This window comes from Dipodomys merriami, unplaced genomic scaffold (genome assembly GCF_024711535.1).
Source record: "Dipodomys merriami isolate MVZ:Mamm:240054 unplaced genomic scaffold, mDipMer1.0.p SCAF_3, whole genome shotgun sequence".
NCBI lineage: Eukaryota > Metazoa > Chordata > Mammalia > Rodentia > Heteromyidae > Dipodomys > Dipodomys merriami.
In genome coordinates this window covers 100,591,444-100,611,682 of record NW_027204492.1, presented here as the reverse complement: position 1 = coordinate 100,611,682, position 20,239 = coordinate 100,591,444, and the positions used below count along the sequence as shown (strand labels likewise).

The window sequence follows — 20,239 nt, the reverse complement described above, 5'->3', positions numbered from 1 at the left end:
TTCCTTCTAAATTACTTGACACGTGATCTTTTTGGAGGGAAGAGTAAGGAGATGTTAATTCATCCTTATTGTCAACTCTATTATCTTTTGCCTGCTTGGGAGATATCATACATGTTGCTCATTAAATGTATCCTCTGCATCTACTAAACTATGACAAGCACATGTTGTAATACATGAATATATATAGAATGAATTCATCTGTCAGTCAAGAGATAACTACTTGAACATTTTCTTAGCCAAGAAGAATCTTACCATTTAAGTGAATTAAGTTAAAAATATTTTAGCATTTGTGAGAAATTGTGAAAGCAGCAACCAAAAGCAGTTTCTGTTTTTACAAATATAATGGAGGTTAAGCAAACTATACCAAGTAAAAAATAACTTCATGCTAAATTGGCTAATTATGGGTGAAATTGGCCATTTATGCTTCAACAATGATCAGAGACATCCTTGTAAACTATGTTTCTTCAATGAATAATAATGCATTTTATAGTTTTATGCTTTTGTTTTAGCATTTGAGAACAGTTCACAAATACACTAATTAATCTCTGCAATGGTAATGTTTTATTCTATTACAGGCCAATTCAAGAACCTAAATCACAACAAGCTTAGAGAAAATTCTTGCAAAAACTCTGTTTCCTGGGTCTTGCTTATATACATTTTAATAGACACCAAAGATATCTTCAATACAGTACTAAAATAAAAACAGAAATAATTAATTTAGCGTTTACTTAAACACTATCGACATTTGTAACTCAATTCTTTACTTTTGTTTTGTCTTTCTGAGACAGTCTTATTCTGCACCTAGGCTGGCCTTAAACTTCTAATCCTGTTTCAGCCTCATAAGTGCTGTGATTAAAGGAATGTGCCATCACATACATTGGCGATATATATATATACATATATATTTGTCAGTTGTAGGGGCTGAATTCTGTGCCTGTGTGTTGTCCCTTAGCTCTTCAGCTCAAGGCTAGCGTCCTACCACTTGAGCCACAGTGCCACTTCTGGCTTTTTTCTTTCTTTTTTTTTTTTTGGTCCGGTCGTGGGTCCTGAACTCTGGGCCTGGGCACTGTCCCTCAGCTCTTCAGCTCAAGGCTAGCGCTCTACCACTTGAGCCACAACACCACTTCCGGCTTTTTTCTTTTTGCTTATGTGGTGCTGAGGAATCGAACCCAGGGCCTCATGCATGCAAGGCTGGCTTTTTTCTGCTTATGTGGTGCTGAGGAATTGAACCCAGGGCCTCATGCATGTGAGACAAGCACTCTATCACTGAGCCAACTTCCCAGCCTAGGGGGTATATTTTTTTATAGCAAAAACACATAGCAAAATTTACCATTTTAACCATAAAATTTACAGTTATGCTGTAAAGTACATTTATAGGATTTTACAATCATCTCTATTATCCACTTTCAAAACTTTTTGACATCTGAAAGGGAAACTTTTATAACTCCCTATTTCCTCCTCATTCTAGCCCTAGGCAACCACTAATTTGCTTTCTATATCTGAACTGGATTTTTTTAGGACCCCATATGAGTAGAATAATAGAGTATTTGTCCTTTTGTACCTGTCTGATTTCACTTGGAAGAATGTCTTCAAGTTTCAATTATGTTATAGCATATGTTAAAATTTTATTCTTTTTTTCAAGAGTAAATAATATTTTATCATGTGCACAAACCACATTTTGTTTATAAAATCTGTTGTTGGATAGCAGGTTGTCTCTAGCTTTTAAATATTGTGAATAATGGTATCTGTTTGAATCCATGCTTCCCATTGTTTTGAACGGATACCTAAATGAAGTTGCTGGATCATATGACAATTCTGTATTGAACTTTGTGAAGAACCACCAAATAGTTCCCCTGTGTCCATTCCATTTTGTATTTCTAACAGCAATGTACAAGGAGTCAAATTTATTTACATCCTTATCAACACTTATTTTCCATAATTCTTATTTTATTTTCATAACAGCATCCTACTGGCTTTAAAATGGTATATTATTGTGGTTGATTCTTCACCCCCATCCCCCACCCTAAGGATTGAATACCATGGCCTTACTCTACCATTAAGAGATATCCCCCCTCAGCCCTTCATTGTGGTTTTGGTTCAGAGCGACTGCTGACATTTAGCATCTTTTTGTGCTTAAGTTCTTTGTCAAGATTATTTCCATTCTGCAGAAAGCAAATTAAGCATTTTGAATGATCAATTTATTTATTTATTTTTTTTGTATGCTAGTACTGTGCTTCATGCTCATTGGGCTTCCTTGTTATGGGTGGTATTCTACTACTTGAGCCATACCTCAGCCAAGCACTCTTTTCTGCCCAGACTGACTTTGATCCTTGCTCCTCAGATCTCAGTCCCCTAAGTAGCTAGGATTACAGGTATGAGCTACCAGTGTCTGGCCAGTTTTATTCATTACAGAAATAGATGGTTTCTTTTTTATTAGGGAAGTTAATAGCACCTGCTTACATCTTGGATACTTTTTAGGTCCCAGACCCTATTTGTTTTATGTCTCTTTCCTCTGTTAGGAGGAACAATTCTAGGAGGGCATGCTTACCATATTTCTGGTTCATACTATACAAAAACTAGCATAGTAACAACAGATAAGTGGTTTGGTTAGTCTAATACTATATGTCTAATACTATATAGTCTAATATATATAGTCTATATAGTCTAATACTATATGTTGCTGACTCGAAAATTTATTGCTCTTGGTCTATCTTCCTTCCTGAATTCCAGATTGAAAATCTGAGCTACATACTTGTATACCAATAGGTGCTTCCAGTTTTACTAGTCTAAACCCAGGCAGCTACAAGACTTCTGTAGAGAGGAGTGGTTATTTAGTTGGGAAGATGATATTTAGGTTTAGATAAAATGTTTGACTATTGTTACTGGGGATAAAGAGTGGCTAATGAGCATGCCTGGAGCCCCAAATTTCTACAATCTGCCCCCCATGCTTTTAATGGTCTAAGATAGATGCTATTTCCTAAATACAATGACTAGTGTTCATTTATTTTTTTAATTGACAAATATTTGTGTATATATGGCACATAATGTGATATGTTCAATGTATGTATTGTAGAATCAACAAAACTAATGAACATTTCTATGACAATACCAACTTACATTTTGTGGAAAGAGTGTCAATCTATTTTTTCAGAAAACTTAAAATACACATTATTATTAACTGTGGCCACCATGTAATACAAGAGATCAGTAAAATGATTTTCCTTGTCAAACTTGATCCTTTTCAGGTACCTGCTGCAGCCCAAAGCCCAGGAGACATTAGGATTTCCCTTGCTGTGCCCCTCAAATCACTAAAGCATCAGCTGGATCTGTAGATTATTTTCAAATGATATCCATCCCCCAAATGCAATCACTTCTGTGAGCTCCATTGCTGTCATTATCTAGATCACACATCTTACTAGTCTCCCTGCTTCTCTTTTGACTCATCCTATTTCCTCAATCAATTCACATGCTCCAAGATCATTCTTCTCATAATAGTCAATTATGTGTGGTCTTCAACTGTACTATAACAAAGCGCTAGCATAAAATAAAAGCAAAATGTCTATCAGAATTTACCTAGGGCTTAAAGAAAGATCAATATTTGCATCTCAAAGGTTTTCCGCTTTGGGGTTTTGGGAGTATTAAGGACTGAATTTCAATAGGCTTTATTATTACTATTATTAATTATTATTTTACACACTTGTATACTTTGCTACTTTTTAATAAAATTGAAAGTAATATCTTGCAATACATATACTTTACACTGTGAACATCAAAATGAATATAAATATAACATTATTTGCCAAACATGGTGCTTGTTATTATTTAATTTCCTTAATGACCTATTTACTTAATTACTTGTTATTATATACTTGATTTATATTGAAAGACAATGTGGAAGTCCTAGGCAGTTAGACCTTTAAAAGACTATCTTCTTTGGAAAGAATACATTAAACTTGGAAAATTAGAAAACATATTTACTATAACAATCAAGTTAAAGACTGGAGAATTTCCCAGTGAGGGTTTATGTAGAAATAGTTTTCAAGGATTAAAAATCTGGGTTAAATTTGATCTTTAAAACATACAATTATAGGGTAGCACAATTAAGAATTATTTATATATCTTTTGATTGGTTCATATGTAGAACTGATGCTGTTTTGTTCGGCATTTCCCCACCCCCATACTTCAAAGCGTAATGAAGTTCAGGGTACAACAAAATTATTTAAGAACATACATATTATTTTACAGTATCTGTAGAATTTATACCGTTGGACCCTTATGCTTAAACTTATTTTCCTATTTTTTTTTATTTCACCCCTTCTTGATCGTGGCATTTTATATCCTGTATTTTTTTTAATTGTGAAAATACCATACAGAAGGGCTACAATTACATGGGCAAGGTAATGAGTACATTTCTTATCAAGCATTGTTGCCTCCTCTTTTGTTTCCCCTTAAATTTCTCACAGATTTTTTTTTACAAAACAGCAATGATTTGTTCACTATACCTACCACCATTACTTAATAATCTTTGTAATTATACTACCATTTTTTAATTTTTTATTTCATAATTTATACATTTAGGGTAGAGTAAGCACAAAAAATCATAAATTGGCAAGATACTATTAATAAATTCAGTAGAAGTTGGTATAGTCAAGTATAAAATACTGAATAAAGTTTCTAATTTGGACCTACTTAACAATCTTAAATACTCTTTTCTTCAGTCTCTTGTTCATTAAACTTGGTGATAAAGGTATTTGTTCACTACAGAACTAGAATGTATTTGAATAAAAATATTGCTGGTTTGGGATTCAAGTTCTCCTAAGTAATATTGATTTGTTGAGTGATTTTTTTCCTATTCTTATTTAGTGTTTTAAAATTAAAGTAGTTCATGTTTATGTTGTCTTTTTTCTGATTGTTTATTGAATTAATTCTACATCTTCCAAACCACAGTAACTACTATGAGGGTATGGCTAAAACTATTAGATTATATTATTCAGTATATCTATGCTCATCCCAGATACTTTAGAAGTAGTTTTATACATTCTATTTAGACATCAGGATTTTTAGATCTGATTTAAAAAAACTCTACATCCGAGCCTCTTCATAGTTATAATTACAGTCAAAGTCACATAACTTTCCAGAGTCTTTCCAAAGGCACATAACTATCCATTCATGTTAAATTTTTCCAGTTTACAAGTGAAAACAAGATTAGTATGTTTCAAATCTACCAGGCAGTATAGAAAGATGAAACTTCTACTTCAACACTGAGTTGCTCCTTTCCAGTTTATACATCTTCTACAGCAATATACTCAAGGATGTGGAATATAATTGCCATTTTTATGATAAACGAGCCTGAGCAATGTAAGGATGGCTTTTTTTGCTATTCTGTAGTACTTACAGTAAAAATAAATGGCTCAGTGGCTGAGTACATGAAGTATGAGTTAGATAAACAGCTCTAAGCTTCTTCATAACAAAGTCTATTTAAAAAAATGTCATGAGATGACTGTGTCAGTTAAAAAAAAGCCCACAAAACTATATTTGAAAAATTGGCTATTTTTACCAATATTAACTTTTTATGTAATCTATTTCTACACCAAATATTAACCAGCTACCTTACTCTAATTTGTTTACAAATATTTTAATATTAAGATATAGATAGACATGTATATTCACTCATCCAATGCTGGCTTTTGAAAGTAGTCTGTGAGTCTGAATACAAAGAGGATTTGAAGATGTTTTCCTAAGAAAGCTTGACAACAATTATGGCAATAGGAGCTGCTAAAAGAATATATTCTCCTAAAATGCTTGTTCCCAAACAGTAACTTCTAAAGACTTTCAGTTTACAAGGTAATTAAGCCAAGACAACCAACCTCATCAAGAATTTTTCTATTCTCAACAAACTAAACTATATGAAATGAACAAATTGTTAAATGAAAATTGCTTCAAAGTATATAATTTAGTCATTTATAAACCCAATGGCATTACCTAAGATAACATATTATATGGAACTGTTTTAATCTGTTAGTGTCTGTTCCTTTATAATACCTTTAGGGCCACAGCTCATTTTCCAGTGCTTGCTCATCAAAATCAAAGAATTAATTATTTTTCAATGATTTCTATATGTGACATATGAGTTCTAAGGATGATGAAAAGCAATTAGACCTAATTATTTTCAAGGAGTTTACAGCATAAATGGGGAGACAAAGGGTCAGAAAATGAACAAAGTATTTTAAGAGTTAAATCAGAGAAATGACTTATGGTACTTAAATAGTCACTGCTATCTAAATATCAGGAAGAGGAGCTGTAGCTCAAGTTGTTCAGTATCGGCCTTGAGTGAAAAAGGGACAACACCAAGGCTCTGAGTTCAAGCCCCAGTAACCAGCACAGGTGTGTGCAAACGCACGTGCGCGCGCACACACACATGCACACACACACAACTTACATAATTTTAAACATGGAAATGTATCACTATTTTATCTTTCCCTATTCCTGACTCTGGACTTTTCTTAGGCTTATAATTTCCTATAACTTGAGGGGAAAATAAACAGTGCCACACATTCTGCTTTTCTTTCCTTTCATTTTAGAGTATTTTTAACATAAGATAAATACATGTATAAAGTTTGTATTTTAAAATGAACTCATATAATTCATCATTTCTTGTGTGTGCTCTTCCTGAGGCTTGAACTCAGGGCCTGGACACTCTTCCATAACTTTTTCACTCAAGGTTGGCAATCTATTGTTTGAGTCACTCACTCTACTTCTAACTTTTTGATGTTTTTGTTTTTGTTTTTTTTTAATTGTGAAAATACTGTACAGAGGGGTTACAATTACATGGGCAAGATAATGAGTACATTTCTTATCAAGCATTGTAGCCTCTTCCTTTGATTTCCCTTCCCATCCCTTCCCATCCTCCCCCTGCCCCCCTCCCCCCTCCCCCCTCATTTTCCACATAATGACTTGTACTTCTCATTGTTGCAATGGGTCCATCCGTATCCCTATTTAAACGATTAGTTTTTTCCCTTCCCCTCCACAAATTATACCGACATCAAATACAGTGAAAGCAGGGGTTATACTGTGGGGGAGGGACACACAAAGCAACATAGAAATCATCTTATAAATATTAAAACAATTTCATGAAAGCAAAAACATTTGAATCCTTATCTTGGTGTTCATTCCCCTAACATCAACTTCTCTGACCTTTTCTGCTTGACTCAGACATATACTAGTTATTGCAAATAAGGGAAACCAGGGGACCTATGTTTCTTTGGGCCTGGCTTACTTCACTTAATACTTTTTGATGTTTAATTGGAGATTTTTGGTGGTTAATTGGAGCCTCATGGCCTTTCCTATCCAGGCTGGCTTTGAATTGCAATCCTCAAATCTTAGCCTCCTCAGTAGTTAGGATTACAAGTGTGAACCACTAGCAGTTGCTTCAAATCATCAATTCCTATTTACCAATCTTTAGTAATTATTCAAAGGCTCAGAGGAAAGTATTGAACACAGAATAACATTCTTTCTCTTGAGAAAACTGAAATAATCAGATATATCTCTCCCAAAGGTCCATTATTTCTCATTAAGTTGTGTTTTGGTTTCATATAGTCAGATATATATATATATATATATATATATATATATATATATATATATATATATATATATATATATTCTTTTCTCTTTTTTTTTTCGGTCGTGGGGCCTGAACTCGGGGCCTGGGTGCTGTCCCTCAGCTCTTCAGCTGTCGACTAGCGCTCTACCACTTGAGCCTCACCCCACTCCTGGCTTTTTCTGCTTATGTGGTGCTGAAGAATCGAACTCAGGTCCTCATGCATGCAAAGCAAGCACTCTACTATTGAGCCACCTTCCCAGCCCCAGTCAGATATATTTTTGTTTTAAAAATGTACAAGTCGTTATGTCGAAAATGAACTTCACAATTTGGCGGGGGAGGAGGGGAGGAAGATTGGGTGGGAGGGTGGGGGGGAGGATGGGAAGGGGAAACAAAGGAGGAGGCTACAATGCTTGATAAGAAATGTACTCATTATCTTGCCCATGTAATTGTAACCCCTCTGTACAGTATTTTCACAATAAAAAAATGTATGCAGAAATATTAACATTTGAACAAGTTCTATTTTAGATTTGCTAATGAAAAATAGGAAAATGCTCAAATGATTATGCTCCATTTTCTAGTCAGACATAAACCATAAATCTATTAATTCTAGGTCTGTTTACAGACTAGCTATAACCTACTAAAAACCCTTATAGATAAGAACTTTTAAGTATCTTCTGGGAGCTAGATGCCACTAACAAGATTAACAAGGAGGTCTGGAATGCATGTTTATATGATGGATGCTATGGTCATTCAGTCCCCTCAGATTGCTCAGGAAATGAACCACTATCCTATCCCATTTAATATCCTACCCTATCCCATTTTCCTACTTTCTTCTCTCTTTCTGTACCTCTTCTCACCCTCTTCTCTTCTACCATTTAATAAAAACTAAAAAAAATTTTCTGTACTAAATGAGATACTCTGCATGAAACAAATGGGCTTACCCAATGCTCAATGCTGGGCAAAGTCATGACTTATAGTCACAGGTATGAACATTTGCCCATGGGCCTGTGAGGGGTTTATTGGAAGAGTGGGACTATTTTTTTTTTCTGGAAGAAGGATGATGTCAAACTCAAGGGCATGTTCCAATGTTACTAAAGCTCCTGTAGAGAGCTATTCTAATCTACTTTGAGTTGATCATACTATAGCTTTCAAAAAGGCTTACAATTCAGAATATGATGAGAACATATTTTTGGAGCATCTGTTAGATTACTCTTGTCTTGCCCTACTCTTATCTTAAGAAAGTACCACTGGAAGTAGTCGAAAGTGATGCCCACAGAGAGGCAAAATGTGCTCACAACAGAGTGGATTAGATTTTTCTTGTGTTGTTTATGTTCTGCTTTATAACCAAAAGCCACAATGAGTGGTCTATGTAAGATAGATGTGACAGATAACTATATAAATAAGTCAAGGAACAATGCCAGAAATGCAAGGAAGAATTAGTAAGGTTGTGATGGTAACACCAAAAATGGCAGTCTGACTATGGTAGACAGACCATACTTAGTTATCCTAACAGCCAGTTTTCAATGTACAGTACTACAACATTAAAATATCTGGGAGCAGCAGGTAAGATGATGATGATAATGTTGATCTGTTTTTTGTCAGAGACTTGAACTCAGGGCATGGGCATTGTCCGTGAGCTCTTTTGCTCAAGGCTAGTATTCTACCACTTTGAGCCATAGCTTCACTTCCAGTTTTTGAGTGGTTAATTGGATATAAGAGTCTCACGGGGAGTTTTCCGCCCAGGCTAGCTTCAAACCACAATCCTCAGAGCTCAGCCTCCTGAGTATCTCGGATTACAGGTGTGAGACACTGGTGCCCAGCTTGATAATGTTAATCTTAAACATCAGTTTTTCTTTAACTGAATGGCTTGAATTAGCCACCAATGTTCTTAAGTCTAAGCTATTTCTTCTTTATTAAATAATAACTGGGCTTTTCCTGAGGATTTAATGGGTTCAGAGTAAACAGAATTTCATGTGTCTAGAAACAAATGAAACCTGTACTCTAACTTTTAGCACTCAGTAGGCATTAAACTTAGGTTTTTCTTTCTTTTGATGTGAAAATCCTTTTACAGGAAGCTCCAGATGACAAAAAAGTGACCAAACCAAGAGGGAAGAAAACATAAAAAAATCATTCTAAAATAATAAAGGATCAAGGTGAAAATTATACTTTGCACTGACTGACATGCAATGGCTTTGGAAACCAAGATGGATGAGGATAAGATGAGAAAGAAAAATAGAACAGGCAATTGAAAATTTCAGGAAGAGCACAGAAGCTTTCCATTTTATCTACCTGGGACTAATGATATCACAGAAGATGTGAACATTTGCCAAATGCTGACAGTAGACTAAGCCTCATCTAGGACCTGTTCTTAGAAGCTTTCTAGGCAGCACAGATAGGCAGAGTTGTTTTTTTCTATTTTGCAGGAGGATCTCAACATTTGCAATGTGAGAGCACTGATTTATACAATGCACACCCTTTAATTTTTTTAAAGAAGAAATATATGCATACATATATACTGAGATCTTTATATAATGTATATGGAAAGAAAGGGGGGGGAGAGAGAGAGAGAGAGAGAGAGGGGGGGGGAGGGAGAGAGGGAGAGGGAGAGAGAATGTTAACATGTTAGCATTGTTCAAGGGAGAAGTATTTAGCTCTGTTTATTTACCCCTGACTCACCTACCTTATCTCCTGGAATGACAGAGAGTCAGTATGAATAGGATTTAAAGTTTTCCCTTGGAGAATGGGACATTTTCTGCAACCAGGTCAGTGCTCAAAGGACTAATGAATGCTCTAAGGAAATTATCCAAAGGGGAGAAGCAGTCCAGGGTTATTAAGTTATTTTCAAATGCTGTCTGGCTGCTGCTGACCTTTGTGAAGGGCACAGGATGCTGCTTCCCAGGGGAACAGGATAAGGAGAAATTAGAGAAGCCTAGGAGAAGTTGAGGAATGTTTGGGAATTCACACATCCTCCAACTTTTATGGGAACTCTTAAGAATGAAAATAAACTACTTTGATCAGGGACATATTTGGGGGCTAGAAAATATTCTAAGTATGTTGCTCATCCTGGATTTTAGTGTTTTTCCTAAAATACCAACATTACATATCTAATAAAGGTCAATTTAACATCAGTTCAGTTTTGGAGGAGTGAAGGAAACACACTTTTTCTTCAGTTATATTCCTCATGTGTTAGAAAGTACAATGGGCTTTAAGTTGCATATATTGTTCAAATAATATAGTCAGACAATGTTAGAGATAAGTATCAAATGCATATGAATTTGATGTTGCCATCAAAGAAAGACTTTTCAAGCACTGAGTTATGTTAAGAGAGTTCAAACATAAAGGAATGGATAAAATAATTCCCTAAGAGAAACAGATGCCTGTACTCACATGCCCCAAAATGTCATGAATGAGTGTGTACAATAGAAGAATTTTGTTTGCACAACATATACACACACATATAAATACTGTACATAATATACAGAATGTTACATTTTCCTGCAGAAGAAGGATTTATCATAGGGTATTCTTGCTTTTAGAGCCCAACCCCAAAGTAGGTCTTATATATAAGCTCAGGAAAACACAGTAGTTAATGAATTTAAAGTACTATTGATAATTGAAAAAGAGTGAAGGAGCCTGATAAATGACATTTAGGTAACAAAAGACCTCAGTTCTACTGACAACGCGAGAGCTCAGAAATCTCAGGCATGATCCAAGTCTACCTCCTTACTATTAATGAGGAAACTAAGTCCCATATGGGATGTTATACCCTAAATCATATAGTCACATAAGGAAAGAACAGCAGCTTTGGTGATAGATGCTTTAGATAGAACTCAGGGCTTTGTATATACTAGAGTTCAAGTTTTGTACATTCAGACATGCATGTTGTAAGTTGTCTCCTAGGTATCAAAGTACATGAGACAGAGAAACTCTATCAAAGACCTAGTATGCTTTCTAACATTAAACTTGATGGCTAGAAGACATAGAAAATGTATTCAAGCAGCAAATCTAAATTAGTATTCAGGGGCTTGGGTATGGCTCAGTGGTAGAACAGTTTCCTAGCATGTGCAAGTTCCTCGGTTTCATCTCTAGCACTACAGCAAAAAAATCATGTTTACATAAAAACGCAAAAAGAGGTATTTTATTTATTTTTTTTTTTTGCCAGTCCTAGGGCTTGAACTCTGGACCTGGGCTCTGTCCTGGAGCTGATTTTGCTCAAGGCTAGTGCTCTACCACTTGAGCCACAGCCTCACCTCTGGCTTTTTCTGAGTAGTTTATTGGAGATAAAAGCCTCATGGACTTTTCTGCCCAGGCTGGCTTTGAACCACGATCCTCAGATCTTAGCTTCCTCAGTAGCTAGGGATTACAAGTGTAAGTCACTGGTGCCCAGCTCAAGAAGTTTTTTTTTTTTTTTGTCAGTTGTGGGGCTTGAACTCTGGGCCTGGGCACTATACCTCAGCTCTTCTGCTCAAGGCTAGCTCTCTACCACTTGAGCCACAGAACCACTTCTGGTTTTGTGAGTGGTTTATTGGAGATAAGAGTCTCACAGTTATCCACAATAAAAAATAAAAATTAAAAAAAAAAAAAGACTCTCACGGACTTTCCTGCCTGGGCTAGCTTAGAACCGCAATCCTCAGCTCTCAGCTTCCTGAGTAGCTAGGATTACAGGCGTGAGCCACCAGCACCTGGCTTCTCGAGAAGTTTTTGGTGGTAAAAGGAATCAGGAAACTGAAAAGAAAATAAGGGGGCTGGGAAGGTGGCTCAGTGGTAGAGCGCTTGCCTTGCATGCATGAGGCCCTGGGTTCAATTCCTCAGCACCACATAAAGAAAAAGAAAAAAGCCGGAAGTGGTGCTGTGGTACACATGGTAGAGCGCTAGCCTTGAGCTGAAGAGCTGAGGGACAGCACCCAGGCCCAGAGTTCAGGCCCCACGACCGGACCCTCCCCCCCCCAAAAAAAAGAAAATAAGGTTATGTTCACGTATGCATTTACTCATTCTTTGAAATGTTTATTGAGCACATGCTATCTGTGAGACAGTAGGCTAGAGAAAGAGATACAATAACTATTCTCATGAAATCTGTTATTTCAGTCAAGATTATATAAGCTCACTTATGAAACTATCAAAAAGATGTGAGGTTTTTTTAATGAGTCCATGAGTCACAGATGGTACTAATATCTCTCCTCAAAAGATCTGTACAACCAAAGGCCAGAATCAATACTCTGCATGGCATCTTATTCACTCTCTTTGAGTTAATATTTTAACCTGAGTTGTTTTCATGATAACAGCATCAATTAAGCATTACCAACTATTCCTTCACTGTGGTTCCAGAGCTTAATGAGACTCAACTAATGTGACCTTTGGAACCATCAAACTGTGGAGGAGAAAGCATAGCAGAGAAGACTGACCTCTGGGTTAGCTTTGCGTACTAAAGCCTTTTGAAAAGTCAGAGCATCAGGCTTTTGTCAGTGATTTCAAAAATTTAATTACCCAGAGATCTTCTCTAACATCCTCAAAGATTGACAGTTCAAATTAGACATCTGAATTTCTGTTACATCCATTTCATATCATCAGTGGTGCTAAATGGTTAAGTAAAGGTTTAATATTATTTGTCCTTTCTATCCTGATAAGATTGATGGTGCAATAAGAATCCTCAAGGGCAATATAAAGATTCATTTTCACTCCTCTGGAAAACTGTCACAAACAATTTCTATTTCAAAGTCAACATTCATAAACTCAGACTATATCAGGACTAGAAATGACCTATGATATGTACGTTAGCCTCCTTAGATAACAGAGGGAGAAACTGAGGCCCAGATAAGATAAGAGATTCATGCTTGATCAAATAGCTAGTTCATAGATAAGTTGGAACTAGATTTCAAATCTTCTAAGCCAAGTTTATCTACAATTTCTACTATTTAAGGTTGTGTTGTCAGTTGGTAAAAGGTATATGTTGGAGGAAAATATTCATGAAAAGGATCTTGCCAGCAACAGAACAAACATATATTATGTGATATGCTCATATTCCATGAAAAGCTATGCCAAAACTCAACTAGTTTTCAAAGTAAATGTCAGAGTGTTGATACAACTCTTTGAATAGCAGGATAGGAGTAAGAAATGGGGAAATGTTTTCCAAGTCAGATACCAGTGTTCTTCATGAATGTTTTATCATTTGTCTGGATGATGAGAGCTAATCTCTTTGTCAGTAGATATCCAGACAGCCCACCAGTCAACATTGAGACATTTAGCATGCTGATTGCCAGTAAGGCTAAAAGGCAGCTAATCACTGACTCCTCTGTATACAGCAAACAATAATTCAAAGAAACCCCCCTACCATCCAACCAAAACTTCAATTAGAGCAATTCCTGGCACAAGAAGGAGCTGGAATAGGAAGTAGAAGTAAACATGAGAAGTATTTGAAATCTGAAAAATTGTCCATAAGGCAATAATATAGGCATTATGGCATAAGAAAGAGGTAGCAAAGTATTCTAAGCTTATTGGAATTAGGAAATATCATTCTAGACGTTGGAGCCTAATCTTGGAATTTAAATCAGAATGTAGACCAAGCAGGTAAAGGAGAAAAAACAATTCCAAAAGGTAAGTCTAGGTAGAAAGTGACCATTATATCCAGAGTATTAAATATTCAGACTTCTAGAGCTATAGGAATGTTAGGTCGAAATACTGAAGAGCCAAGTCAAGCCTGCAATTTTGTCAGACACAGCAATGACAATAAGAAATGTTGACTGAAGTGAGAGTTGACCTCAGCCACAGAAGTTTTATACTGGAATTTGCTAAGCAAGAACCACTTGAAAGTTGTAAGCAAATGGATAAAGAAACAGGACTGGGCTGATAGTGGAGAGAAAGGTAGATCAGACTCATATATAGTAATGTATATATAACATCCAAAATAGAGAGTAAGCAAGGGTAGACACTCCTTGGGACGAGTTGTGTTTTGAGCACTGCACATAAAAAAAGCTGACAAAATGCACTACTGTGGATGAAGTCATCAGGTTGACTATTGAGTTGTACTAGTAAATTCCTCCCAATACTTAGCAACCATTGTGTCGTGGTGAAAAAAGGACCAGCTTGTCTAAAACTAAAATCCTTCCCAAGGGACAGCTGGCAAAACATGAGTTCAAGCAATGAATCCTGTATTCTGTAAAGTAGCAGAGAATTAACCTTCAGCTAGAACTAATATATGTAGAACAGGTTATGACCTCAATTGTTTTCTCTATTTGTGCACCAAGGGGAGACAGTGAAGAGCATTTGCTTTCTTCATGGTGAGTGGAGACCAGAGTCAATGCTAACAAACTTAATAGTGGATATTTGGGCCGTTCGCATCACGATATCCCAAGGAAGATATTACCAAAGTGGAAAAGATCCAGGAAAAAGCAACTAAGATGATCAAGGGGAAAGCTTATCTTTCATTGAAGGACAGACTAAAAGATTAAACTAAAAAGGATTGGAATTTGTCAGACCAGGAAGGTGAACATGAAAAGAATAGTTGGGGGGTACGTGATTAAATTCAACTTTGAGCAAATACACATATATTCATTGAATTCCAAAGCATTTCATTGAGGCCATTGCTTGAGGTTAAAGGATACAAATTCAAGAGAAATTAAAACATGCTTGGATTTCTATAGAAGCCAATCCATCTGTGGGACTTATTTCTAAGACCAGGCTAAGGTGACAAATGGCAAAAGTTTAAGACACTATTGGATAAACTCACTGCCAAATGATTTCCAATACCTCATTAACAAATGGCCACGATTCTAATGTAAACGAAAATTTCTAGGTTAACTGACAAAACCTCTACTGAGGCTATTATCTTGGAAAGAGTTCTGGGATATTTGCCCTGTTTTCTGATTCACTGTGATCTTTTTTTTTCTGGCATCAACTAGTTACACATGGAGATTTCATTTTGACATGTCCCTGTATACATATAGTATAGCTCAGTCAGACTTGCCCTATGCCTCTGCTGTGGTCCTTACTCTCCCCCTTCCCAAACCAATTCCAGTAAGCTTCATTTTTTCCATTTTCAGTGTGATATTTCTTGTGTTCTTATTATGACATCTATGTTGGAACATCCTGCATACAACTTTGGAACTCCTAAATTCTTCTGACAGTCCAGAACACAGAAGAATAATGTTCTAACTCATTAAGAAAGCAAGAGAGTCCTAGCTCTTGGCTGTGTTCGGTTGGCCCATATGGGAGTTTGCAACATAAAAAGGTGAAAGAAATCTTAACAGAATGCAGCAGCTGGTTAAAGGCTATTATATTGAAATTTTCATGAGTTTGACAGTAGGCCAAAAATCTACAAAATGGCAGAGAGTAGAAAAGGCAGTTGTAACAGGTTGAACATTGTTGGTGATTATTTTTTCAGTGGCAATGAAAACTGTAATCAAATAACCTGAAAGAGATGCTGGCAGAAATAAGAAAGCCCCAAGGAAGGGGGAACATGAAAACTGTAAGAATGATATATGCATGGACTAATGAACTAGATAAACATGTATTTTGAAATATCAAAATGGAGGTTCATAGCATCATGAAAAACTGATGTCAGGATATGGGCATAAACACTACCTGATTGGCAATCTATAGCAAAAGATGCTGTCAATGACTTAAAAATCCCAAGGATGAAGGCAGCACTCAACAATAAACTAGGACTTGTGTTATTGGCATTTCAATCTCTTATTATTTAATCAGTTTAACCACACATTGAAAAGGACAATTTTAAAGCATTAAAAAATGGAGGTGGGGAGGGAAGGGATGGTAGGGGAAAAACAAAGGAAGGGGTTACAATGCTTGATATGAAGTGTACTCATTACCTGTACAATACCTTTACAATAAAAAATATATACTAAAAAAAAAAAAAAATAGCCAGAGCCCGGGTGCTGGTGGCTCATGCCTGTAATCCTAGCTATCCAGGAGGCTGAGATCTGAGGATCACCATTTAAAGCCAGCCTGGGCAGGAAAGTTGGTGAGACCCTTACTTCCAATTAGCCACCAGAAATCCAGAAGTGGCACTGTGGCTCAAATGGTAGAGCATTAGCCTTGAGCTGAAGAGCTGAGGGACAGCATCCAGGCTCAGAGTTCAAGCCCTCTGACTGACAAAATAGCCAGAGAAAACACCTGGTTTTGCAGCCAGCAATCAGTGGAAAAATACTTATTTGAACTCAAGACAAACAAGAAAGAGGAAAGATGGGGACTGGTCAAAGCAATGTCATCGTAAACTCATTTTATTATTGTTTTTTAGACCAATAAGACATCTAAGGTTAGGAATGGCATTTAGCAGTGCGTAAAGCCTACTCAATCTTGCATATCCAAGTAGTATACTTCAAATATAATGTTTTAGACAACAATAGTGGGTAGTAATGAAAAACATATGGCATTAATAACTTGCTTAATAAATGTATATATTCAGTTGATGGAGTGGTGCATGAGATAGAGCACCTGTCGAGTCAGTGCAAGACCACAAGTTCAAACTCTAGTACTTCAAAAAAAACCCAAACTCAAATGTGTATTTTGTACATACGTGTTCTCCCTATATTATAGCTTAATATAGCACTTTAGGGTATATTAGAAAAAATCTTATTATCCATAATTTCATTAATTGTTTCCTACAAAGTTTCAGAGATATCATTGAGAAATTAGGGAATTTTTCATTTGGAGGAACTGATCACCTCACAAACTTTTAAGGTCTCCATCTTGATGTTCATATGAATATTTTCCTTTCTATTGCTTTATGTATTTTTACTATTGAGCCAGGGAAAAGAATAGTGCTGAATTATAAAGCAAGATTGGAGCCCTTGAAACAGGTACCTGAAAAAATTATAGTGAGTAGAAAGAGCATATCTATAGTTAAACATTTGAAGAAATCCTATGTTTAACAATAAGAAATTATACTAATTAACAATTTAAAAAGCAAAAAATATTATTGAGAAAAAGCAGAGATCTTAGGTTTCTGAATTTGGACAAGGCCATTAAATGACTCCATTTATTCAGAGTATTGGAAAGGACCTCAGATATATATTATTTAAACTAATAGCAAACTCCCTATCTTGTAAATGAGAAGCCAAGTTTTATATGGGCTAATGACTTGTCCAAGACCATATAATAAGATAATGTCAGAGCCAGGACTAGAAGCTGAAGCTTTTTGTTTCTTTACTGATACTTGAACCCAGGGCCTTAGGCTCTTGCTTAGCCTTTTCTGTTCAAGGCTAGCACTCTACACCTAAACAACAACTCCACTTCTGACATTTTGCTGGTTAATTGGAGATAAGTATCCAATGGATTTTCCTGCCCAGGGCTGGCTTCAAACCTCGATCTGCAGATCTCAGACTCCTGAGTAGCTAGGATAACAGGAGTGAGCCACTGGCACAAGGCTCAAAATGGTCTTCTTTAATTTTTTCAGATTGAATTATTCTCTATTTCCCCACAGCAACATACTGTGATCTTCTGTATTAGATGTAACAGGAGAGAGGAGAGGATAAATATTTAGGAAAAGCTCAGTGAAATAAGAGATGGGGGTTTTTGAGACCCTGAATGGATTTCAAATAGTTGGTAATATGGAGAATAATGGCTTAAAGGTCTCTTTCATTCTCAGGTGGCCCTAAGCTCTCATTCACAAAAGGAGAAAATAAAAGAGAGCTTTTATTTCAACTCATAAAGGAATTGGATAAAATAAGTGAGAGATTTATTAGTAGGTTAAAGTAGGTTTAAAAAATCTTAGTCAAAAATGAAAATTTATAATGACAAAGGGACTGATGTAGAGAATTACTCTGAATAGTTTGAATAAATGGTGCCATAAAACACAGTGGAAATAAAGCAATATAGTACATGTCTAAATCAATAGATTAGTTAATAAAACATGAGATTTCAGTAGATGTTTAAAGTAGGTAATTTAGAGTCAGGAAATAAGTGAATTAAATATAACAAAACTAATAGAATTAAATTTAAAAGTAGGAAAATTGAAAAGCAGGATGAAAGCAAATTATAGGAGCATTTTTGAAAGAGATACCTCATCTGGAAAAATTTGATAAGATAAAAGGTAAATCATTTCCTAAAGGATATGTCTTTCCTTGAAAAATAAAACACCAAAAGAGACTCTACCCTCATTCTTCTGACTTAACAAAATAGAGACATGAAATCAAATTTCTTGAGAGTTGTAGTAATGGAGATCTAGGACTGCTGTTATTACTTTAGAAGTAAATTATGAAGAATTAATGTGCAGTAGAAAAATAAAAACAGACTCTATAAAAGATGGCAGGCTGAAAAAAAAGGAACACATCTAGTATTTGTAGTCAATCCCATGGCCAAAGCAAGTTCAAAGACTTCAGCTGGTATTTCAAACAGCTGTATGATTGCAATTAATTCTAATTGTTATTGGCAAAGCCAATTCAAAGTTAAATTTAAGTTAGACTCTCTTGTATGATTGATGAGGGACTGTTAAGATATCATAATAGCTCAATATCCTTTCTCCTCTTTTTTTCCCATGTCAACCCAATGCATCATAATTTGTATTTCACACAGCATCCTTCCTTTGACTGGCACAAATGATCCCAGAAAAGAGTAGACCTCTGAGGTTGTTAGTAGGTAACAAACGCTGAGTACCACATATCAAGGGCAAATATCTCGACTCCACAGATCCTGGACTGCTGTTGCCTGCCTTTGGGATGTGAGATGTATTCATTCACCTCAAGCCATTTGTGTACCTATACATGGAGAGATCTTCTAACTTTTTCTTTTCTGAAGTAGAAATGCAGAAAAATCCCTAAATAAATGCACTTATTTTTCTGGCAAGGCTTCGTTTCCACTCTTCATAATGGTATCTGGAGCTTTTTGTTCTTTTTTTTCTGTTGAGAACATTTATTTTTATTTATTATTATTATTAAGGTGATATACAGAGAGGTATATAAGCCAGGTAATGATACATTTCTTTTTGGACAATATCACCCCTTCCTTTGCTTGGAGCTTTTTGTCTATTGTGAAGAGTCTGCTCCCCCCTCTCCCATACCATAGATACTGAATTATATGATTTTTTTTCTTTAAAGCAGTTCCTTATTGCATCAGCAAATTTACAGTGCTAATTTTAGTATGAGTTTATGATCCAAGCTTCCTTGGGGGAAGAAAGAAATAGGTATTATAGGTGAGGCTAATGCTGTGTCTTAAAAATAAATTCATTTGTGAACATACAGTTTAGACACAATAAAGGCTCCTTTAAGAACGCATTTTTTCTGACTTACTTGATATAGTAGGGCACTTTGTTTGGTGAGATGGCTCTCTCCCAGGGACCCTGGACAGAAGCTGAAAAAGGATAGAAAAAAAGGCAAGGAGGTCAAATTCACTGCAAACAGGAAAGACAACATTAATCTCCAGAATTACAATTTTACACTGATATTGGGCTGTTTGCTCAGTTGCCCATGAAGACAGGATGGATTAACCTGCTGTTCTGAAATTTCTGTCCTAATCTAAGTGAAATTGAACTCATTCAGGCACAAAGATAAATGCAAAGGTTGGGGGAATCTTTCCACTGCTAAACCTATAGAACAGATAAGAAATTGAATGAATAGACTGATGGGGTTTCTCTTGTGTGTCTCCACCACGCATTTTTCTTATAACATTTCTGGTTGCTTCTTAATA

The 20,239-nt window shown here is 35.9% G+C and overlaps 1 protein-coding gene across 9 annotated transcripts in view; it reads right to left on the bottom strand.

The window, feature by feature from the left end:
• Dmd (dystrophin) overlaps positions 1-20,239 on the bottom strand; it is a 2,040,854-nt gene that overhangs the window by 181,769 nt on the left and 1,838,846 nt on the right. For all 9 annotated transcript variants that reach the window (XM_070040660.1, XM_070040663.1, XM_070040664.1 and 6 more), the window contains one exon: positions 19,843-19,903. In XM_070040660.1, the coding sequence (XP_069896761.1) occupies positions 19,843-19,903 (61 nt within the window). The remainder of the gene's footprint in view (positions 1-19,842; positions 19,904-20,239) is intronic.